The following is a 25283-nucleotide window of genomic DNA, read 5'->3' on the forward strand; positions in this document are numbered from 1 at the left end:
ATTTCCCCCTCCTGACTTCCAACATGGTTATTCAGAGTAAGTTACACTTTGGAAATGTTCATTCTGGTTCTCATTCTAATAATAGAAACCAAGTGAGTCACACAGAATTATAGTTCCTTAGTAAAGCAATTATTAAGAATTTAATATCTTGTGATAGGTACGTTTTATTGTTGAGGAACTTCAAATCCCTAATCTAATTTCACTTAAAAATACTTTTAGAAATCAGGTTATATCAACAGCTATTTACTGAGCACCTACTTTTACAGAGCTTTGTGAAAGATGCAATCAATAATCTTTCAGAATCACTTGAACTTATACAAAAGATTCTCTTTTTTATATTTGTATAAGTCTAGTTATTTTACAGAGATAAAACCTTCATAAATAGAGGTTTTTCTTTTAACAGGAAGGAAAGAAATACAGTGGGAAAAACTAAAAGCCTGAGCCTATTTTTATAAAGTATAGAATCATAGAATTTTAGGGCAGGATAAAATCTTAAACTACTATGATTATTTACTTCATTTTATCAGAACTATACATATTACATGCAAATGCAAAGTTAATTGATCATCTATTCATTTAATTTTACCAATGTAAATATGACCAGGTATTTAACCAGGCATTACGTAATTGACCCTATGTCAATTCACAACTTTGTCTCTAAATATATTTTGCTTAAAATGGTAAGAAACATGTTTCTAGAAGTTCTGAATTTGGGGTTTCTTCTTTTTAACAGATTTGACATATTCTCTAGATATTAATGAATGCATTTCTAGAACATGGGCTCGAGAATTCAGGTTTTGCTTAGGACCATTTCACAGTGGCATTTATCATATCCTGCCTTGTGTGAGTTGACTCCCCAATTAGAATCTGATGGCCATGAGAGCAAGATCATGCTTCTTCATATTCAGTCCACCGTAGTTCCTAACTCAGTGCTTTCTACCTAGGTGCAGTTTAAAAATATTTGTGGGAAGGATAAAGGAAAAATAATAGTAAGCTCAAACTTTGAGGTGTTAATTTTTTTTTATTTTTTATTTATTTATTTTATAAGATTTTATTTATTTATTTGACAGAGACAGAGACAGCCAGCGAGAGAGGGAACACAAGCAGGGGGAGTGGGAGAGGAAGAAGCAGGCTCCCAGCAGAAGAGCCTGATGTGGGGCTCGATCCCAGAATGCCGGGATCACACCCTGAGCCAAAGGCAGACGCTTAACGACTGTGCCACCCAGGCGCCCCATTTTTTTTAAAGTTCATTTTAATTTAAAACATATTTTTCTAAAATTTTTTAATTTAAATTAATTTAGTTAACATGTAGCATATTATTAGTTTCAGGGGTAGAATTTAGTGTTTCGTCAGTTGCATATAACACCCAGTACTCATTGATAAAACGTGTTTTTTATGTGTTTCTTCAAACACACAAAACTGATTCCCTAGCTTTGATTGACATAACCAACCTATTCAATCAGATTACTTGTTAAAGAGAATATAGTTGGTCTCCTATGACTTAATGACTGCATTTGTAACTCAGGAATGGTGAAAAGAGCGTGGACTTTGGCACGGGAATTCCAATTCAGCTGCCTACTAGCTTTGTAATGTTGGCCAGACCACTCATTTTCTCAAGCCGCATCTTCTTGCTTGTGAAAGAGGACTGGTGATATTTACATTCCTGGTTTACTGTAAAGAGAGAATAGACTTGAATAACTATCCTGCTTACTTCTTATCCAGAGTGTGACCATGAGTAATTAATCTAATTCCCAGATTTCCTGTTATCTAATAAACATTAATTAAGTCATTCAACAAATATCATTGAGCATCCACTAAGAATCAGACACCACACACACACACACACACACACACACACACACGTTAAATGCTATAATCTAGTTCTGCGTTTTTTGTTTTGTTTTTGTTTTTTAAGATTTTATTTATTTGAAAGAGAGAGAGACAGCCAGCAAGAGAGGAACACAAGCAGGGGGAGTGGGAGAGGAAGAGACAGGCTCCCAGCAGAGGAGCCTGATGTGGGGCTCCATCCCAGGACCCTGGGATCATGACCCGAGCCGAAGGAAGACGCTTAACAACTGAGCCACCCAGGCACCCCAAGTTCTGTGTTAAATAAAGTACAGGAAGCTAGATAGCACAAAGACAAATAGGGGGCATATTTCTACCCTGGGAGTAAAGAGAGATGTCCTGGTGGAGAACATGAATGAACAAGACCTGAAACAGGGATAACAGCCACAGGAACAATGTTTGGAGAGGGATTTCTAGAGAAGGGGAGAGAATAAAGGCAAGGGAGTATGAACAGTATGGTTTACATGGGAACGCCCTGATAGCAGGTTCCTATATTTGAGTTTGAAAAGTACCCAAGTGGGCACCTGGCTGGCTCAGTCAGAAGAGTGATCAACTATGCATCTTGGGGTCATGGGTTCGAGCCCCACATTGGGTGTAGAGATTACTAGAATATATCCACGAATGGGTAAGAATGATACTAAGAATAGATCCAGACCAGAGGGAGCTTCAAAGTATTTTATAGACAGTCTGAAAGGGGTTAAACATGGAAGTGACATAGATAGAATGCACTGTAGAAATTATTATAGGTAAAATGTGCAGAATCTATTTAAGAAATAAAATGGGGGCATTACTAGAGAAAAGGACAAATTGGAAGACTATGACATTCATCCAGGTAGAAATGATGCCCTGAATGATATAGTTGTAGTAGCAATAGGAACAGGTTTGAGAAATGTTTAGAATATAAAATAGGTAACACTACTTGTTTGTGATGTTAAATGAGAAGGAAAAACCAAGGTGGATATTCGGATCTCCCGCTGTTAACCAAAGCTCTGAAGCTAAGAGGAAGAAAGCGGGGTTTGAGGAGGGAAAAAGTAATAAATTCAGTTTAAAATATGTTGAATTTGAGATTGCAGGCAGACATGTCCAGAAAGCAAATGGATAAGTGAGCTTAGAGAGATAAGAGTTGACGATAAAGACTGAGATATCTATAAAATATTGCCTACCTTTCAAATGAAGCTAAGGATTAAGTTAGGTAATGTATGTGAAGGGCCTATTGTTACAAAGCACTTGAAATAAAATAAATCAGGTGCATATTTAGGTACCTTACTCAATAAATGTACTATCTACCTTATCCTCGGCAAAATTATCAAACCAATCTCTTTTTTAGGTAGGGCCTGAAGTTAAACCTATAGCTTAACTTAAACAACCTCCCTCTAGGTTTTAAAGAAAGCTTAATAAGCTGTCAATCTTCCAGCTATTTCTTCTCTAATCACTAAACTCTTAAAGAATTGGCTTAATGGACCATCCTTCCCCCACTATAACCAGTTGACCTGTCCTCTTGCTACTTTGTTAAATGCCTCCTGATATAAAGGACCCTGCCAAATTCTGGTAAAATCTGCCCTAACATAAGGGCTTTGACTTAGGAAATATAATTTTTTTAAGATTATTTATTTGAGAGAAAAAGAGAGTGCCTGTGCGCGCGTTCACGAGCAGGGGGAGGGAGGGTCAGAAGGAGAGGAACAAGCAGACTCCCAGATGCCAGGGCTCGATCCCAGGACCCTAAGATCATGACCTGAGCCAAAGTCAGTGGCTCACCTGACTGAACCACCCAGGCACCCCAGAAATAAACTTTTTAAATCTACCAATATAAAAGCGAAATAATACAATTGAGGATGCATTCCTTCAACTTTCAGTTCTAAGTAGAGATCCAAATCCTGACAACATTGTGGAAGATGGAAAAGATGGGGAAAGATGGAAGGAGTGGTAACTGTTCCTTCTCTCATTTCAGTCTTCCCAAAACTCCCTAAGATTATCGAAAGTCACCACCACCCATCCAGAGAGAGCAGAACATCAGGTGTTCCTTTCCGTCCACCCTCCCTCCCTCCTTCTTTTCACTCTATGCCTAATGTGGGGGCTTGAACTCGCTAGCCAGAGATCAAGAGTTGCACACTCTATGGACTGAACCAGCCAGGCGCCCCAGGTGTTCCTTTAAACCACTTCTAAAGGACTCTACTCATTTCATCTTTTAAAACTGACTTGCATAAGCAATCAAAAAAGCCTTACCTTTGATGCTAATTTCTAACTATGGATATCTTAAAAATATAATTAAGAAAACAGTGTCTCCAAACTTTTGACTTACACTGATGAATTCTTAAAATTCTTTTTTGTTATGTTCAAAATTTAAGTTGGACCAGCTGTATACTTCACATCTACCATGCCGTAATATTTGAGAATTAAACTGACTTATTGCCACAGACTAATTATAGAAATACTTAGGCCATAGTCTGTTGAGAGATAAGTCATTAATGGATCATGATTGTTCCTAGGATGTGAAGAAGCCTTGTCTTTCAAAGGTGAGGATTACTCAATTCGTTCTTGATATCAAGTAGAAAAATCTGGATTATACTTTCTTTCCTAATAGTCAAACTACCCCTGAAAACTGAGCTGTAAGTGGCATTATGTTTTCTAGTCTGCGTATGCACATTTGCATTAGAAGGAAAAGCCTTTCCTGTGATCAATAAAAGTCCCCAAATATATACTGCTAATTTTCTAGGTATAAAATCTGATTTGGATCCTAGCTTCAAATCATTAAGATCAAAATTCCATAGTGAATAATGTTGGGCAAATTACCTATTAGAGCCATATTTTGTGAACTGTTGAATTCATGGACAATGTATTTTCTGCAAATATCACACTTTAATTTTCCTAGTGCTTATACAATGCCATAGAAAAGGTCCTGTTTATGATCCCTTGGTTCTCTCAGGAGAAAAAGAAAGAGAAGTAATTTTCCTTATAATGAAATGGAAGAATTGCTCCTCGAGAACAGTAAGCAGGCCGTGAAAGGCCTCCATCTGTACTGATATGAAGGAAGTGCTAATACAGAATCCCGTGGTCTATTTCCCTCTTTGCTGTAATTTAAAACAAGTTAACAAGAGAGGAAGAAATCAGTTTCCTTTATAGTTGAAAGAATATAATTTATACATCAGGAATTTATTGACCATAAAATTTAGGAGACTTTTGGAGTTAGTACTCAGGAAGTGGTATTGTGTCCCTGTCTGGAATGGTTAAAGAAAAAGATTCCAAAAGCCAGAAGAAAGCCTTCGAACACCTCTCAAAGCTGCTTGAGCTACGTGATCTTATAATGTTTTCGTTACTAAGCATTGAGTCAATCGGACCAGTTTTCACTCACGTAGCTCACCAGCAAGTTAATGACTCAGAATCAGTCAAGATTTCTATGTTCTTTTATCTTTTAGATTCTGATTCAAAGAAAAACATTCTCCTTTTGCCTTCCTGCAGTTTCGCATGAAGCACGTCATACCTCTCCCAGCCTGTAACCAGTATCGTCTTCTTCAGAACCAGGATCTGTGAAATATCCACAGCTCCCTCTCGCCCAACATTTAGTGTGTGGTGACAGTATCCACTGAAGTCCCATACCTTTAAGAGAAAAATTTAAGTCACCTTTGAGACAAGAACAGAAAATGTCTTCTTCAGTGAGTAAAATAACACAGTGTAATAGGATTGTTTTACACTTCTGTGTTTATATCCTGGACTACGGCTGAATCACTTAGAGTATGTCATAATTAAGAAAATCCTCTCACCGTTTAAATTTACCCATTACTTTTGTTATTCTACTTGTAACCCGATCAATCTATTCTAATGATAGCTGATTGAAAGGCTTTAAAGGAGTAAGTATTTTTGAGGGGAAGACTATAAAATCATGCAAAGCCACATTTTGGAGTCTGCTGAAATCCTGCTTCTTTCTCTAAGTGTATGTCTCTAAATTTCAGTTTCCTCATTTATGACACAGGACACTTAGTCCTCCGAGACATCTGGAGGATTAAACATCTAATACAGAGCCTGAAACACAGTCCTTATGGATAGGTTTCCCATCTTCTCCGGTAAAATGTCCTGTTGATAGTGGATGCCAGACCCAGCCCTCCAGAGGAACAAGCACTTGGGAGTTTACCTCCTCGGGCAGGTGGTGAGGACCCAGGCCCAATGGGTGAACTTTACAACAGAACATCATTAGGTCACCAGCAGTTAAACCTAAGCCCTGTAGTGACACATTGTTGGTGCATCATCCACAAAGAGCAGTGGGCACTATCAAAATTAAATTGCATATACCCATTGAGTAGACTCCCTTCGACTTTTAACTTCTAGAAAATCACCTCACAGAGGCGCTTACACCTGTGAAATGACATATTTTGAATATTTTTATACTCCTGAAGCATTGTTTATAGAAGCTAAATACCTAAATCAAACCAGTTGCTCAATAATAAGGGACTAAACAGTCAGAATATGGACTATCTATACAGTAGCATATACAGTAGCCATTAAGAATATGTCATTTCTATATTTCTAAGCTCTGCCAAAACTGAACCAGCTATGGAACCTTAAGCAATTTGCTTTATTTCCTTGGGCTTTAGTTTCCTCCTCATAAAACTGGCATAATAATAGTACCAAGTATATAGAGATATATGTGGGGGGATGGGGTGGGGGTGTGCATTTACGGGTGTGTATGTATAAAGTGCTTAGAATAGTACCTCGTTCTTAGTAAGCATGCAATAAAAGTTAGCTAACATTATTATTATTGTATGCATTCATGTGACTCAATGTCCACGATAGAAAAATGCAAAATGCAGAACAACATAGATCTTGGGCTGCCCTTAAGAAGAAAATGCTGCCCTTTCGCTAAAAGGATGCACGAGAAATCAGTAACAGTGGTAGCTGCAAGGGAGGAGCTGTGAACAGAGGTGAAAAAGAAACTTTCTTCCCACTGTGTAACTCTTTGATATTTCAAATTTTATTGTATGATTACATTAATTATTCAAAACATTAATTAATTAAAAATCAGATACTTCAAAACCGTGATAAATAGGGCAATACTTTTAAATCTTGGATGACATAGGTACTGGTTTTGGATTCTAAATTATAAATGAGATTGGAAAATGTCATTCATTCTTGTCTCTTCACAGAATATGAGCAGCTCAACCCTGATTTATGCATCTTACCTAAAGGTTGCCAAATTTCAGAATTCTGTTGTGCTATTATGATAAAGACAAATATACCTTCAAAAGCTGCGATAATACTACTAAATTCACATCAACTTCGACGATGCAAGGCTTGAGCTGAGATGTTGACGGGTACACATGCTCTTTACCCATGTCACTTTGTTTTCCTCTAAACGCAGCTCTTATCAAACCCACTTAAAATAATACCCACAAATAGGTATTGTAAAGATTTGATTGTCCCCAGGTCCAACTAAGTCCCTTAACTGGGATAGTCTGCAAGCTTTTAGCAACATCTGCATGTCTGCCCTACTCTGGACTCTATAACCGGTTACTTTCCAAGAAAGGGGTAAAAGGAACCTAGGCTACTCATCTCATTTCTCAGTTCAGTCTCGTAATCCCAGGACCAGTCAGTGGGATACTCACTTGCTTCTTTTGCCTAAGCCTGTCTAAAACTCCAGCTAAAATTATTCCTGTTTTATTCCACCTTGACTACTGAGATTGGAATTGTCCCATTACCTTCATACATCTTATCAATTCTGTAAACTAAGTTACTGAAACCCAAGCTCCCAGTCCTTACCTCATGTCATTTAACCTTCCCAGAGGCCCAGCTCTGTTGCTTTCCAGAGATTCTCACTGCAACCCGCCATTGCACCTACGTCACACTGACACTGGCCAGCCTGAAATCCCCTGGAATTCTTGCCTCCAACTTTCATCATGTTCTACCCACATATCCAGAGAACTTTCTATTACCCTCCCTTGCAGCCTACTGGCATGCATCATACACCCCATCATGGAAGACATACCTCACTGATACCCTCTGATTCTAGTTATGACAGAAGTTTGAGAACCATTCAAAGCTTATTCTGAGAAACTGCCTTCTGTTGCCTCTAAGTGTCACAAGCCATCTTCAGTCAAAGACTGTCAGTAGTCTCAGAGTTGAGGGGAGTAGAGAGGATTCACTGGTGGGCATGATTTCAGATAGCAAATATCTAAGCTTTGCATGAATATTTGATAATTTTTGCAAAGCATAATAGCACGTTTCTCCCAGAAGAAATTAGTAATAGTTACAAAACAAGAAAAGTGGAAGTATTAAATACTGTTTAGAATGATAATAGATAAAATGATGATTGTTCTGCCTATGATCCTTCTTTACTGTCTCACTTTCCTTCACAAGAAAGTGCAAATTATAACATGGGTTGATTTTAAAATATTCATTTGCCCCCAAATGTGCATCTATGCTATTTTAAAAAGTTTTCTTGGTTGCCCTGATTTCTCATTTTATAAACTGAGAAGAAGAAAACTAGAGATATTAGCTGAAGCATAGGAAAATTATTCGGACTTCTTATTCCCCAAAGTAGTCCTCTATCCAGAACACTGGAACAGGCTTTCTGAAATAAGTAAGCCAAGTTGTGTTTTTTATTTTAAATAATTTATTCAGAAAAATCATTTATTCATTGTTCCACAGAGGTTTGGTTTTTTTTTTTTTTCCCTAACAGCTTTGTTATTAAATGGTGTGAGTTATTTAAGTCTTCTCGCCTCATGTTTCCTCTTGCATGGCCAAAAAGGCAAAAACAAATATAGCTAGAGCTGTGTCTCCTCACATAGTATTTCAGCCTCCTCGTATCTGGATAGAAAAGCATCACTGTTTCTCACCTTTATGGTCCCATCTGTGCTGCCAGTCAAAAGCCGTGTCTCATTTGCATCAAGGGCCATAGTGCTGATTTCTGCATTGCCATGGCAACCAGTAAACTGTTTGATTTTCTGCCCAGTGTCTATCATCCAGAAAGAAACAGTAGATCCCACGTCCGAGCTGATTACCTAAGATAAAATAACCTCGTAAAGAAATTAAATATAGTCCCAGAATCCACCATTTTTATTTCAATAAAAATATCTAACCTGTGAATTTCCATGACTGAGATCCCTCCCCAATCCATAATAGTTAGAGACATATTTGTGATGTGTTTCCTTTCTTTTTGTTAAGCTGATAATATTTCAATTCCTAAGCCAGAACTGAGGTAATGAAGTCATGATTCTCTTTACCAGCAAAGACAGGCATCTACTTCCCTTACCCACCATTCAGCTGACTGTCCAGAGGCCATCCTGAAATCAAATCCTACTGAAAATAAACTTAAAAATCTACTGCATTTTAATGAGAAAGCTGATTTTATTAGTCATGGTGCTCTGACACTATTTACTATATGAAAAGAAGCATTTTACTATATTTCACCTTCCATTTAGCATTCAGAAAAGAAAGCACTACCCGACATTATGGGGAAAAAAGTTAATTTTAACAAATTGATAGAGCTATTACTTTCAATGCCATTAGCCCCTTTCTTCCTCCTCTCTGAAGGTGCTGTATATATTTTTACAGCTAAAAACACAATTATTGATGGGCCACTAAAAACAAAGAACACGGGAAGGTTAAATATAAATCTGCATATACACTCCAAGAGGAAGGCAACAAAACAAACGCTAGAAGGGATAGGATTATATATAGTAGCCGGACAGTAAGAAATTTTATGGTGGCAAGTAAACTGCTAATTTCAGTTCCAGGTATTTAGGCACCCTTTGGGAAGTTAAAATCACCTCATCCATTTGACTTTGGGACCCAAAAGAATGAAAAGCAAGCAAGCAAAAATACTGAACCCACAAATAAGTAGATAGGAAATTGCCTGAAGCAACATCTAGACTTTGAGAAAACTTAAATCATGTCTTTAACTGCATAGGTACTGATTACCATTGTATAAATGTAAATTTATCAATTGTATGCTAATTTGGGCATCGCATTTTTGTAATTAAATGGGTTCCAGTTTATCGAATGTATATTCAGAAGGCCTGGAGAGCCAGCCATCACAAGTGCGTGCATGCATTCATTCGTCTTTTGGGCACGCACTGAATGTCCACTCCACGCCCAGCTCCGTGAGGACAGCAGGGATTCACTAACGAATCCCTGCTCTGAAGGAATCTATAGTCCAGGCTTGAATATTAAAATCACCTGGGGAACTTTATAAACCGTGACTGTATACCAGATCAGAGACTCTCATTTAACTGAACTAAGAAGGAGCATTTTTTAATGAGCTGCCCGGCTTACTTAAGTCTGCAGCCTGGGTTGAGAACTATCAGTCTAGGTAAGGAAACAGACAAGAAACAGATAAAGGCCAAACAATCCTATAAGTTTAGAGGTCTCCCCCCTGGTTGCGGCAGGGGCACAGAGAGGAATATCCAAAATCTTCTCACTGGGATGGGGGATGGGGAATGAAAGGTGAGGAGGGCCAATCTGCGATTGAAGATAGGAACATGTATTTATTGGATGCCAAGCCCTTCACACTATCTTACTTGATCTTTATAAAAACCCTGTAAAATAAATAACGTTATCACCCTCATTCTACCAGCGATGAAATTGAGATTCTAATCAGCTAAGCACTGTTCCTAAGCTTATATAACGAGGTTTAAATCATGGGCTGTCTAGGACAGACACATCATAAGGCTTTCTACAATCCAGCATAGTATCCCAGATAATTAAGAATGTGCTTAGAAGAGAGAACTTGGAGAATATCCTAAGCACGAGAAACAATATGTAGTGTAATGGAGCCAGAGTGCAGATGATGAGGTAAATGGTGGAATGCCAGGTGAGCTCTGGCAGAGGCAGCAAGCTCTGACAGATAGTGGAATCCCTGAAGAGCAATGCTAGAGTTCTTAACTATAGAGAACAGACCCATGGTTACCAGAGGGGAGGTGAGTGGGGGGAGGCGTGGACGAGGCAATGGGGATTAAGGAGAGCACTTGTTGTGATAAACACTGGGTGCCGTATGGAATTGTTGAAGCAATATATTATACACCTGAAACTAATATCATGTTGTATGTGAATTAACTGAATTAAGTGTTAAAAAAGAGCAATGTTAGAGAATAATGAGTCATGTGTATGAAGTTCTTACTGCGATAGGGACCTTAGCTTTCATTGGATGGGCAGCAGAGCGTATGACTCAAAGTTCACAGCGATCATTGTTCTGGATGAGGAGGGGGGTGATACGGCATTTTTTGTTCATGGGTTTGTGAAGGCACTCCCGGCAGTAGCGTGGAGAACAAACTGGGGTTGTAGGAAGACCATGTGGGGGCTGCTGTGATGGTCCAGGTAAGAGACGTTCACCTGAAACAGCAGTTCAGTGGTAAAAAGGAGAGGAGAGACTGGGAAATAAAAGGGCCACGATTTTGCCACATTTATGCTCAGCAAAGAACTGATTGTGAACACGTGATCTCTTGTAGCCTTTTTTCCCCTGAAATTACAACTCCGAATCAAACAACTTCTTAAATGATGTAAAACTCTACGTACGTTACACATTTTCCCTCCTGAAATCAAAAGTAGCTTAAATATTTAATTACCATTGTTCAACAATAGTATAATTTCTAGGACAAAATGGCGTGAATCTTGAAATAATGTGCCCTATCTCTTCAATTATCACCTCAGGTACTGACTGTGTTTCTATTTGCTTTGATTTCTGCAACATGCCTGGTAGGAGCACTGAGTCTGAAGACAGGATGCCAGCATTTGAAGGTCAGTTGTTTGACCTTGGGCTCATCACTTAATGTCTCTAAGCTTCAGTTCCCTCCCTTATGAACCAGAGAGAATCGCAGTAACTACCTCAAACCATTTTTAAGAGGTTTAAATAAGCTAATATTTGTAAAGCACTGTACATGGTATAAAATAAATAAGCCATAAAAGTTAACTAGTGTTACCAGTCTATTTAAGCTTTATTTGTCTGACTCTCTATTTTGGGTGATGGCACTTTTCATATCCAAACCAATTTAAGAAAAATATTTAATATATTGTTTTCTTTCAACTATGACAGCAAATATAGACAATTATAATTTTAGAAAGCAGATTGTAGATGTACACTGAAGTTTCAAATTATAACAGACCTGTGAATTTCTCACATAATTACTTAGGAATTTGAATTGTATTCATTAAAAACAAAATCGTGGAAACACAATTTTCCAAGCATAGTGAAAATTTGGATGGTGTTTTTTAAAGAAAAGGTTAAAGGTTGTGAGAGTTTTACTGTTTCTATTCAAAAAGTATTATTGAGAACTTATGTTAGGTATTTCAGTACTAAAAGATGGGCATTCCCTGACAAAAACAAACAATCAGAAAAGAGCAAAGTACAATGAGACCAGTGTTCAAGGAAAAGACCTGTTTACTTGTTCAACACTGGCATTGTCCACATTACAAAGCATCTAATCATCGACTGCCCCACTTTTATCTGTTGTAGACATTCAATCAAGAATTAGTAACTTTCACATTTTGCTGCTTTGCAGCAAAACTCTTCCTCCTTTGATCACCTGGCTGAGCCCCAACATGCTATTCATCAGTTTTTAGCACCTTTCTCTGCCATCTCACAATTTCTCATGAAATCTGAATCAATAATGACAACAGTGTAGAGCTGGTTGCATTTCATTCTATGGCCATCTGCCTTAAGGTGCAGTCTTGGGGAAGACAATGTGCTGAAAAACGAGGACTGACCATGTCACAAACACACCACCAGCATGAACCAGACTTCTGTCATTATGACAACGTCAGAATACAAGAAGAGCAAGGCAGGTGAAAAGACTTTCAAAGTTTGGTGAAAGAGGAGTGCATTTAACATCACTTGGCAGGTGAAGGAAGTGGTTTGACTACAGGATGGTGGGGACTTTATTTTTAGCAAGCTGTGATTTTCTCAGGAATAGAGCCCAGGAATGAGTATTGGCATCATATTTATATGACAGATTTTGATGATACCAAATCTTTTCAAGTTTTCAGTTCATTCCTGGCTGCTTCTTATCAGGTGAGACCTCAGCGGATGAGAACAGGGCCCCGGCAGTCTGCAGAGCAGAAATGACAGTACCTTAATCACTCCAGTGCAAGTGGGACTCAGGAGCAAACCGCTGTTCTCTGCCTTATGTACCCGAGTTAATAACCATTTAGGAATATATGGGTCTTTTTATCTCTCTCATCTGAAGCTGTCACAGCCAATGAGACAATTCTAAGAGATGTGAGGCTGTATCCACATCCCCTAATTGTTTTCTTGTAGTTCAACAACAGGAGGCATTTTAGTTGTCTTGATATACATTTCAAGTCCTAGGTCTAAGCAAGAAGGGAAATAAAAAATTACAGCAGCGGATTTTGCTGGCTACTAAGGGATGAGGACATTTGATTTAATTGCTGTTTATAGTTCTATTTTTCAGATGTTTCTGTGTTTGTGGCCCCATAATATAAAGCAGGTTACCTGTTTTATTTCTATCAAACTCTAGAAGTTACATCTCAGTAAGTACATCTAAGTCCTGGTACAGAAAAAGGGTTCAAATATTTTAAGGCAGCCATTCTCCACTTATAAATCTTATTTAGTACCTCTTTTAGGTTAATTTGTAGTTTGCTCTTGTAAATCAATGCCTTGATTTTATTGAACACCTACGATATGCAAGACACAGGATCTGGGTGTTGGGGATTCAGCAGTGAAAAACTCCTGATGCAGCCAGATGAGAAAATAAAAAGAGGAAAAGCTGTATAGCTATATAGATAGATATAGTCTAGTGGTGATAGCATTATGGAGAAAACTGTAACTGAGGCAGAGGTGGTGATCACTGGGAGGGACCACAAAGCTGGGGGCTCTGACAAAGCCTCCTTGAGGAATCATTTGAGGAAAGACATGATTAAGGTAAAGGAGGGAGCCATGCAGATACCTAAGTGAAGAAAGTTGTAGGCAAAAGAAACAGCAATACAAAGGCCCTAAGGTAATTTTCCTTTGGACATGCAGGGACCAGCTAGGAGATCAGCAATCCTAGGCAGTGTGAGTGACGGGAGGGGCCGCAGGCTGTGACCACCTGCGGTTGTTACACAGGCATTCAAAACACTCCCCACCTCCAAGAACTAGGGGCGAAGTCAGAAAAACATCACTTCCCCCTTTTTAGCTAACATTTATTTAGCTTTTACTACTGCTTTGTTCCGTGCATCTTTATATACAATATCCTCTGTCCTTTACAGAAAATCTACAAGGGGGATATTATAATCCTTATTTTATAGATAAGAAAACTCTGGTTTAGAGAAGTTAAAATCACTTGCTCAATGCAAAGTATTGGGAACTCTGACTCTAAAACCTCAACGCTTCCTTCATTCTAAACAAATAACTGAGAAAATACTCCTTCAAAAAGTAGTTGAGACTGCATTGGACATCCAGGTCCCAGTTCTTCATGCTCAGAAGTCACTCATCCTAACCATAAGTAAAAAAGCTAAGCAAACTAAAATAAATGACAGCACTTCTTTGATCAATAGAAATGAGGTCGCAGGGCAAATTGCTACTCCCAGAATTGAAGAGATCAACAGGCAAATAGAAAAAATTACAATTTACCATAGCAGGAACTCAGGAATTGGAAACCCCATGGGAAATAGTGCCAAGAGAGGAAAACCACCACTATAACTGACGAATTGCTGGAGGCTCCAAGCGGAGAAGCCCAAGAGTTAAAAATGCCTGGGGGAGCCAGTCATAGGGGGTCCCCACAATTTTATGAGTTTTATTTTGACATTAACGGCCAGATTTTTACTGTAAGATTGGAGGAAAATCCCCTTCTGCCTCTGGCAGAGGCAGAAGGAAAGAAATTATTTCAAAATACATTAGAGTAACTCTGTTCTTAACAAGGTTTGCCCTCAAGAGAAGCAGGGCCTCACGTGCTGGGGTTTTATCAGTGCTTACCTGATCTGAGGAAGGAAAATACCAAATTCTAGCTGACTGTAGTCTTCCTTTTGGACGTAAGTGTGGGGGACAACTGAGAAACATATGTGAAAAAAAATTAATTTAAAAAAAGCAGATGTCAAGTTCACAGTCCAGAGGCACAGGCTCATAAAAGACTGAGACCTAATGATAGGACTATAGAATTCTTCTCTGCCCCCACACCTCACCACCACATTTCTAAAGGCCTGTTACAGCAGTTCCTTTTGCCTGGTTCCTTATGTCCCACTATCAAGAAAAAAATTACAAAACATACTAAAAGTCAAAAACACAGTTTGAAGAAAGAAAGCAAGCATCAGATTCAGACATGGCAGGGATATTGGAATCATCAGATCAGAAATTTAAAATAACTATGATTTTTTAACATGCAAAAGGCTCTAATGGTTAAAGATAGCATGTGAGAACAGATGGGTAACATAAGCAGAGAGATAGAAATTCTTAGAAAGAACCAAAAAGAGATCTAGAGATCAGAAATGAAGCAAGCCTTTGTTGGGCTTACTACTAGACTGAACTTGGCTGAGGAAAGAATCTTTGAGCTTGAGGGTATATCAGTAGAAAACTCAAAAACTGAAAAGCAAAGAGGACAAAGACTGAAAACAAAACAAAGCAAACATTATCCAGGAACTGTGGGACAACTACAAAAGGTATAACATTCACACAATGAGAGTACTACTAGGAGAAGAAAAAAGGAACAGAAGAAATACTTGAAATGATAATGACTGAGAATTTTCCCAAGTTAGTAACAGGTACCAAATCACAGATCCAGGAAGCTCACATGACACAAAGAAAGATAAATGCAAAAATAATGACACGTAGGCGTATCAGAGTCAAAGATGACATCTTGAGAGAAACCAGGGGAGAAAGATAACTTCCTTCAAAGGAACAAAGATAAGAATTACATTTGAGCAGGACAACAACAGATTTTGCCGAGGATGCAGGAATAGCAAACCTTCTTACACTGTTGGTGGGAATGCAAACTGGTGCAGCCACTCTGGAAAACAGTATGGTGATTCCTCAAAAAGTTAAAACTACAACTAACCTAGGATCCGGCAATTGCACTACTAGGATTTACTCAAAGGATACAAATATACTGATTCAAAGGAATACACGCAGCCCAATATTCATAACAGCATTATCAACAACAGCCAAACTGTGGAAAAAGCCATCCACTGATGAATGGACAAAGAAGATGTGAGATAGATATCTAGATAGATAGATAGATAGATAGATAGATAGATAGATAGATAGATATAGATAGATAGATAGATGATAGATATAATGGGATATTACTCAGCCATTAAAAAGAATGTGGATGGAGCTAGAGGATATTATACTAAGCTAAATAAGTCAGTGAGTGATAGACAAATATCATATAATTTTACTCATACGTGGAATTTAAGAAACAAAACAGATGAACATATGGAAAGAAAAAAAAAAAAGACACAATCTTCCAAAACTCACACAAGAAGAAATAGACGTAAGACAAGTCCAAATAGGCCTATATCAATGAAAAAAATTAAATCAATAGTTAATAATGTCCCAAAACAGAAAGCACCAGACTGTATGAGTTCATTGGTAAATTCTATGAAACATTTAAGGAAGAAATGATACTAATTTACTACAATCTTGTTCAGAGGATAGAAACAGAGAGAATACTTCCTGACTCATTCTATGAGGCCAGTATTAACCCGATACCAAAACCAAATGAAAACATTACAGAAAAGAAAACTACAGTCCAATATGTCTCATGAACATAGATACACAAATATTAAACAAAATAGCAAATCAAATTCAACAATGCATAAAATGACTCATACAGCATAACCAAGTGATATATATCCCAGGTATGCAAGGGTGCTTCACATCTGAAAATCAATTAATTGCAATCCATCATATTAACAGGCTAAAAAAGAAAAATCATGTGATCATATTAATAGATGCAGAAAGAGCATTTGACAAAATCCAACATCTATTGAGATAAAAATTATCAGTAAACTAGTAATAGAAGAGATTTTTCCTCCATTTGATAGAGTATTTCCAAAAACTTACAGCTAATATCATACTTAATGGTGAGAAATGTGAAGCTTCCCTACTAAGATCAGGTAAAAGGCAAAGATGTTACCTCTCATCACCCTTTTTCAATATCATACAGAAACTTCATCTAATATAATTATACAAGTAAAGGAAATAAACAGTATAAAGATTAGAAAGGAAGAAATAAACTGTCTGTTAGCAGACAATATGATGCTCTATGTAGAAAATACGAAAGACTCAACAAAAAACTCCTGGAACTAATAAGTGATTACAGCAAGATTGCAGGATACAAGGTTAATATACAAAAGTCAATCCGTTTCCTATATAGCAGCAATGAAAAGTAGAATTTGAAAATAAAACTAAATACCATTTATATTAGCATCCACAGAAATTAAATACTTAGGCTAAGTATAATCTTAGAGAAATGAATAAGGTTTATATGACATAAAGTATAAAACTCTGATAAATGAAATCAAAGAACTAAATAAAGGGAGATATTCCATGTACTGTGGATAGGAAGACTCAATACTGTCAAGATCTCAGTTCTCCCCAACTTAATCAAAAATTCCATGCAATGCAAATAAAAATCCCAGAAAGTTATTTTGTGGATATTGACAAGACAATTCTAAAGTTCATATGAAGAAGCCAAAGACCCAGATAAGCTAACACAATATTATAGGAAAAGAACAAAATTGGAAGACTGACACTACCAACTTCATGATTTGCCATAAAGCTGCAATAAAGACAGTGTAATATTGGCATAAGAATAGACGGCTAGATCAATGGAACAGAATAGAGAGGCCCCCAAACAGATGCGCATAAATAGAGTCAACTGATCTCTGACGAAGAAGATAAAGCAATATAATAGAAAAGAGTAGTCTTTTCAACAAATGGTGCTGGAACAACCTGACATCAACATGTACAAAGATGACTCTAGACACAGACCTTACACCCTTCACAAAAATCAACAAAATGAATCACAGACCTAAAAATATAGGAGGAAATTTAAATGACCTTGGATTTGACAGTGACTTTTTAGATAAAACACTGAAGGTATGGTCCAAGAAAGAAGTCATTGATAAGCTAGACTTCGTTAAATTTAAAATTTTCTGCTCTGCAAAAGACACTGTCAAGAGAATGAAAAGATAAACCACAGACTGGGAGAAATTATTTTCAAAAGACATGTATGATGAAGCACTGTTATCCAAAATATACAAAAAACCCTGAAAATGCAACAATAAAACAACCCAATTTAAAAAATGGGCCAAAGAACGTAACAGACACCTCACCAAAGAACATAAACAAATGGCAGATAACCATATGAAAAGATGCTCCACATGACGTCCTTGGGGAAATAGTAAAATAATTACGTGATACTATGCGTCTCTCCCAATGACCTCGATCTGGAACACTGACAACATCAAATGCTGCTGAGGACGTAGAGCAGTAGGAACGTTCATTCATTGCTGGTGTGAAAGCAGACAGGTACAGCCACCTTAGAGGGCAACTGACATTTTTTTTTTTTTTTTACAAAACGAAACATATTCTTACCATTCGATCCAACAATCATGCTTCTTTATATTTACCCAAAGGAGTAGAAAACCTATGTCCACATGAAAGCCTGTTCATGGATGTTTATAGAAGCTTTATTCACAACGGCCAATACTTGGAAGCAACCAAGATGTCCTTCAGTAGATGAATGGATAAATAAATGGTGGCACATCCACCCAATGGAATACCATTCAACATTTCAAAAACTGAGCTCTCTAGCCATTAAAATACACAGAGGAGACATAAACGCATATTCCTGAGTGATAGAAGACGATCTGAAAAGGCTGTATGCTATAATGGTGGATGCATGTGATCATACATTTGCCTAAACTCACAGAATGTATCACACCAAGAATGACCCTAATGTAAACTGTGCTTATATTTGGTGACAATGATGTGTCAATGGAGGTTCATCAACTGCAACAAATGTACCACTCTGGTGGGGGATGTGGATAATGGAGGAGGGGATGCATATGGGAGGACAGGGTATATGGGGTATTTCCATACTTTCTACTCAATTTTGCTGTGAACCTAAAAGTGCTCTTAAAAAAAAATTGTTAAAAAAAAAAAAAAAAAAGGCCGAGACTGTGGTGATGAGAGAGGCTGAAGAAAGGGTCCTCTCCTACTCTTCTGTTGGATTTCATGCAACTTTATGGAGAATATTGGACAATATCCATCAAGGTTACAGACATAAATACTCTCTGACCCAATAATTTCAGTTTTAGGAATTTATTCTACAGATATTTCCTGACTCAGGCTAAAAGTTGTGTGTTTAAGGTTAAAAACTACTACGTTATTTGTCATATAAAATGCTGAAATCAATCTAAACTAATAAACTTTGGTACACCCATGTAATGGAACACTGTGCAGCTATAAAAAAGAAAGAGGATAATCTTCAGGTAATGAGGTAAGATGATCTGTAGGCTGGATTGTTAGGTGAAAAATCTATAGTACAGAACAGTGTTTCTCTACATAATATGCTATCATTTGTGTAAAAAACATTTAAAATAATATCAGTTCTTAAATATTAAGAATCATACATATCCATATTTAAAAGCAAGTCTACATATGTACCTCTGTATGAATAGAATAGCCCCGAAAGGGGGCTCCTGAAAGTCATAAAAACTGGTTGCCTCCAGGGAAGGAAGACGAGTAGGTAAAGATGGGTAAGAGGAAATTTTCACTGTGTACCCTTTTGTCCTTTTGAGTCTTATAACATTGAAATGCATTATTCCTTCCCAGCTAATCACATTTAAATATTCACGTGTGTGTGTGTGTGTGTGTGTGTGTATGTGTGCACATGTGTGTGCATGTGTGTGTTTTGGAGTAACCCTAAGACTAGGGTACTTCCCACGTCTCCAACAAGCGACCAGAGCTCATGGCCTCAGGATTGACATGTAACCAAGTACAGCCTTGAGCCGACCGCTGAAGAAAAGCTGTGTTAATAAAAGGAAGGTCACTTGGAGCCCAGCAAATAAGGCAGGCAAAGAGAAAGTTTTCATTAGTGTCCATCCAGTTCTGTTCAAAAGAGAAACTCATTGATTTTGCCCTAAATACAAGCACTAAAGAGGTATAATGTCTTGTAAGGTGGAGATAAATTTCCCTCAAGCTTGTCCACTTCCCTTTGCTTAGATTTACAATTACCAAGGGAACTACCAATTGAATTGGTTAGATTCTCAAATATCTCAATTCCCAAAAACTGGTGTGCAGAAAAGAGGACAGGAGATGCACAGTCACTAGAAAATTATAGCCCAGCCCCATTTTTAATGAATGATCTGGCTTGATGTTTGCTGTGATAGTGTGAGAGTTGGTCTCCAAGAAACAGCACCACTCTGGCTAAAGTGAAGAAGGTCTAGCCTTCAAATTTGCAAAGTCGACATCCCATGCCGGATTATGGGAACCTCACCAATGACCTCAGGGGTCCTGCTGGAGGCAGCCAGGCAGCTGCTGACATGTCTCTTTATGTAACTATGCATGTGATTAATATGTTTACTCTTAGAGATTGGGTAAAATGGTAAGATTCTGGGAGGCAATTTGTGTATCAAATTATCTAATATGCATATATTTTAACCTAGAAATGCATTCCTAAGATCTTACCCTAGAGAGATAAAGTCATGAGTGTGAATATATTTATGTACAAAAAAATTCATAATAGCAAAATTCTCAAGGCAAATGGATCAGTAAATTAGGATACGCATGTACAATGGGATACTGTGCTTTTTAAAAATGATGAAGTAGATCTACATTTAGGTACAAGGAAATATATTCCAATATATATGTTTTTTATTCCAATATATCATAGAATAAAAAAAAGTTTACAGAACCATATTTATATAAAATATTATATGCACAGAGAGATATTTAGAACGTGTTGATGATATCTCCTCAATATTTAGTTCCTTAAGTTTATTGCATGGTTTTAATTTCTTATAATAAGCACATAGTGTTTTATAAAACTAAGTTATTTAAATAAAAATGGTTAATATCATTATCTGCCAAAATGCATGACGCCTAAATATCTAGTCTGACAATAAATATGTCCTAGATGCAAGACAGACTGAAACATTATCTATTTTACAGAAACACATAAACCCACATCATTAAGATGAGAGCCATAAGGATAACTCAGAAATTTTATCTATTCCAGTTTATAGGATACCTACAAATACATTTTTTAAAGTTTCCTAACCTTCATGGGTTTTTAATAAAAGCTTCATTTAAGAACTCATTGCAAAGACAGTTCATTACAACTGCCCCCAGGATATTGAGTTTCTTTGATTCCTTCAAAATTAGGCATTCCAGGGACTCCTTCATCCTGTCCCAACTTGTTCTGCTGCTAGCTGTGAGGGCACGCTTTGCTGGGTGAAGAAATCATGTGGTTTCTTTTAAAAGATTTTGTGGGGCTTAACATCACTTTCTTAGATGAGGGTGCGGGGATATACCAAAAGGCAGGAAGGTAAAAGTCACAGAGGGCACCAAGTTGCTGTTACAGAGCGATGATGTGGGGTCTCCACCGAAGTCCAAACAGAATGCAATAACAATAAAGTGTCGGCAACATGTTAAAATGACAACAACAGAAAGGAAGATTTTCATTAAACTCAGACAAAGACAAAGTCTACCAAAAAGACACCAAACCAGATAACCAGTGGACTGAAGAAGCATGGATTCCTTTTGAACTTGGAATGAGAAGTGGTGATAATTCAGCAAACCTAGCAACTGAGCATGTATCTGATACTCGGGAGAGCCTAAGGAGTTGTAGGAAAATATAGAAGTGGAAAATAAGGATCTTTCCCTTACAGCAAAAACATAGGAGGAGAGAAAAATGAGAATTAAGTGTCTGAGTAGAAAATAACTAGAAATGTAAGCAATACTCTAAGAGGAGAGAGGTAAGTGTGGCATGTCCCTGGAGACTTCAGGAGCTGAGAGGACCAAAGATGGGCTCTGGAACCGAGTATCTATGAGCAGGAATTGCAAGGGTTGAGGTGAGAAGGGGCAGGGGCGTTCCTGGACAAAGCCCAATTCCAGGTCCCCCCCCATCCTAACTCTTTCTAACCTCTGCTTTCACATGACACATGGTGAAAAGAAAGATTAAGGAACATCAAGAGTTAATAAGAAAAGAAGTGTCATGGAACACCAACATTTAACCTGAGAGGTATGGGGGGCCGGGGGAGCCTTGCTAAGTCTGGCCATATGGGAGGAAGGAGGACTGCTTCCGAGAGGCAGGCCACAGCAAGGCAATGCTGGAAGGATCCATGCTGTTACCATTTTCATGTCTATGCTTCCCACCACCCCAGCCACCACACACACACATATTTAAGAGTCAATAAACTGAAGCTTAGAAATGATAAGCTATCTGCCCAACATCTGAACTCCGATCTAACTCAGCGGTTCTCACAACTTTTGATCTTGGGATTTCTTTATATTCTTAAAAATTACTGAAGAATCCAAATAGCTTCCGTTTATGTGGGGGAGAGAGAGAGAGAGACAGGGACAGATAGACTACATACCTACCATACTGCAAATCTAAACTGAGCAACTGTGAAAACACAGGAATACAAGAGCATATATTCCTTTAGCCATTAGAGCAGTGATGTCATCACTTGCCGCGTAGCCTCTAGAAAACTCCACGGTACACTCTTGAGACAATAAGAGTGACAAAAGCAAACAACGAATTAATAATATGATGAAAATAGTTTTGATCTTACAGATTCTGCAGGAGTCTGAGATCACACTGTGAAAATTGTTGTTTTAACCTCAAGTCCATGCTTTATTTTTCCAAGACCAGACCATGGTCTACTCAGTGAACGACATTCCCAATCTGGCTCTCGGCTCCCTTTACTGCCTCAACTCCCACAACATTTGCTAGGTACTTCCAAACACCAGAATAAATCCTCTCCATGTTAAAAAAAAAAATGTACTGTGAGTGCTCAAGTCTTTTTGGAGGTGCTCGCGCTGTATCTTCTGTCTGGAACTACTCCCTTCTCCTTCTAGAGAATCCCGCTACAAGACTTCCGGGCTCTAGTCTGTCACCCACCTCCAGCCCCAGGTAGAACTGATCACCTGCCATGGACAGCACTTTGCTCTTATCTCTACTGCCTTTTACTGGATTCCATTTTACCTTTGTTAGTCTCGTGTCTGCCTTCCCTTCTTTCATCCGTCAGCCCCGTAATGAGTACCTGCCTGCAATGAGCACCAAGAAGACGGCCAGGACCGGAGTCTCCCTGAGCTATGGGGACGAAGAAACTACAGTGGATGAATCTGCTTCCTCGTTCCTGGCATCTGGACTTGTTCAAAACGGCTTTATTTGCTTTGTCTAATTACTCTGAAATGATAAATTATCACTGGCGGATGGCACTGTGGGTGATGGTTTCTTTGTTCTTAACTGCAATACATTTTTATAGTTATAAATGTAATACAATGTTAAAGTGCTTCTCTATAGCTTAGCCACTCATAGTTAGGAAACACTTATGTATGAAATGAACAGCTCTATGTACTTTATATACATATTAACGCTTTTAATTATTTATACGCTTAGCGGCAAAAATAAGTAGAGGTGCAAATACCCAGCTCCGTTGCACAGTGATGCTTCCTACAGCCTATAGTGTATGTGCATATTTTATTGTTCCCTGTAACTTGCTTATGTTCGCGTTAGCTTAGCTTGAACTTCATGTCCCAAATGGAAGATTCCACATCTTTGTGTCCCGTTTCCTGAATTCCTCATGGACTATTGCTCTAATGGCCAGACGACATAGGATCTTAACATCTACACACAAACCCAGCTTCTTAACTCTGCAACTCTCAATTAGCAAAATGTTCTCCTGGAAATAAATACATCTCTCGGTTGGCCACCAGGGAGCCCAATTAACTGGTTGCCTTCATCAAGTTCAATAGAACATTTATGGCGGACTGTTCCCCACAGATGGAATTCAAAATGGATTGTTTCGTAAAGGATTTTTATCTCCTAGAATAACCAGAAAACAGAGTGTTTGAAGTAGTGACATGACACAGTACTCATTACTAACAAAGCGCTTTCCAGCCCTCGCACAAAAACCGAACTACTCATTTCTGCGCGAATGCAGAAGCTTCTGCAGAAGGGAAGGGAAGCAGGGGTCGGCGTGATTGTTTAATTGGCCGCGAGCTGGATACGGGCTCTCTGCTCGGCTCCTGCTGTGCAGTGACTGCCAGTCCTGACGTGATCACTGCAGCGGGCTAAGCTCCACGGTGCCTCTCCCTCCAGACACCAGGCGCCGGCCCTCCCCGTCCTCTGAACAGGCCTGTGGTCTGTGCTCCAGGGGAGCTGCGGCTTCTTCATTGACATTCAGGTAGCGCTCGCACAAGCAGGGGCTGCAAAGTGTCATTAAGGTGGTGGGGAGACAAACAACACTCGTGCTGCATACCAAGTGGTACCACATTTAACTGAATCATTTTATTATGAATACATTCCGGGCTGCCACTGCGAGCCACTGGTGTAAAATACGCTGGCAAAATGGATCTCTGCTAATTACATTTCATGCATATTTTAGAACTTTCCACGGGGATACAGGAGGATGGCGTTCATAAAATAGAATTTTACAACCAGGTTCACTGGCATTTGGCATCAAGACCCAAACTAGCGAGTAACAAACAGAAGTTCAATTACATTACATGTTTTGTTTGTTTTTGCTGGCGTATTGTAATTCCTTATAACTCTATCTGTGCCGCTGTGGTCACTGGCTGAAAATGAAATCACTCTTCAAACCCACCTGAACACACATCATTGCAGAAAAGCACATGGCTATTAAATCGTTGCTTTCCCACAATTTTTTTTTTTTTCTGTATTTGTCCTTAGTTGCCTTAGGTCGAATTAAAGGAACGAGACTCTGGACACGGGGACTTGTCAGGAGAGTGACAGAAAAGCATCATTACCTGCTTCAAGACCGAATTGTAAAGAACACAAGTGACTGCTTCCCTGTGGCTCTTCACCCTTGTGCTGGCCTCGCTTTTCATTGCCAACAACGCGAGCTGGTTATTAAATGAGATGAAAAGTCGTCCATGGGCTTCATCAAAGTGGAAGAGACATCTGAAGTCCTGACTTTTGGGGAAAGAACAAGCTATCCTCTGGATGGCCAGCTGGTGCTGAATATCCCAGAGTCTCAAAACCTGGATAAAAGTGATCAAGTCATATGAACATGTCAAGAACAATTGCCATATTTTAGCCAAAATTATTTCTGGTTCACGCTGTACCCCAGGCAGATGGTTGTTTCCTCCACGGTGCTATAATTGTGCATACTTCTGTCATGGCACATAGTTTTCTTGTATCTCCTTATCCATTTAAATGTCTTCTCATTGTAATCTTCCCCAGGGAAGGACTGTGTTTTGTTTCAGTCCCCCGAAGAGTACTGTATTTAGCGAGTGCTTGTGGTAGGCAGGGTAATAGTCACCC

The 25283-nt window shown here is 38.5% G+C and overlaps 1 protein-coding gene across 1 annotated transcript in view; it reads right to left on the minus strand.

Moving 5' to 3' along the window:
- The window catches only part of WDR49 (WD repeat domain 49), a 124254-nt gene that overhangs the window by 45924 nt on the left and 53047 nt on the right, over nucleotides 1-25283 (minus strand). Inside the window, exons 8-10 of the mRNA XM_026499147.4 lie at nucleotides 24767-25000; nucleotides 8670-8834; nucleotides 5324-5439 (exon numbers count right to left, since the gene is read on the minus strand). Of these exons, the coding sequence (XP_026354932.2) occupies nucleotides 5324-5439; nucleotides 8670-8834; nucleotides 24767-25000 (515 nt within the window). The remainder of the gene's footprint in view (nucleotides 1-5323; nucleotides 5440-8669; nucleotides 8835-24766; nucleotides 25001-25283) is intronic.

The sequence above is a fragment of the Ursus arctos genome, unplaced genomic scaffold, assembly GCF_023065955.2.
Source record: "Ursus arctos isolate Adak ecotype North America unplaced genomic scaffold, UrsArc2.0 scaffold_4, whole genome shotgun sequence".
NCBI classification, from domain to species: domain Eukaryota; kingdom Metazoa; phylum Chordata; class Mammalia; order Carnivora; family Ursidae; genus Ursus; species Ursus arctos.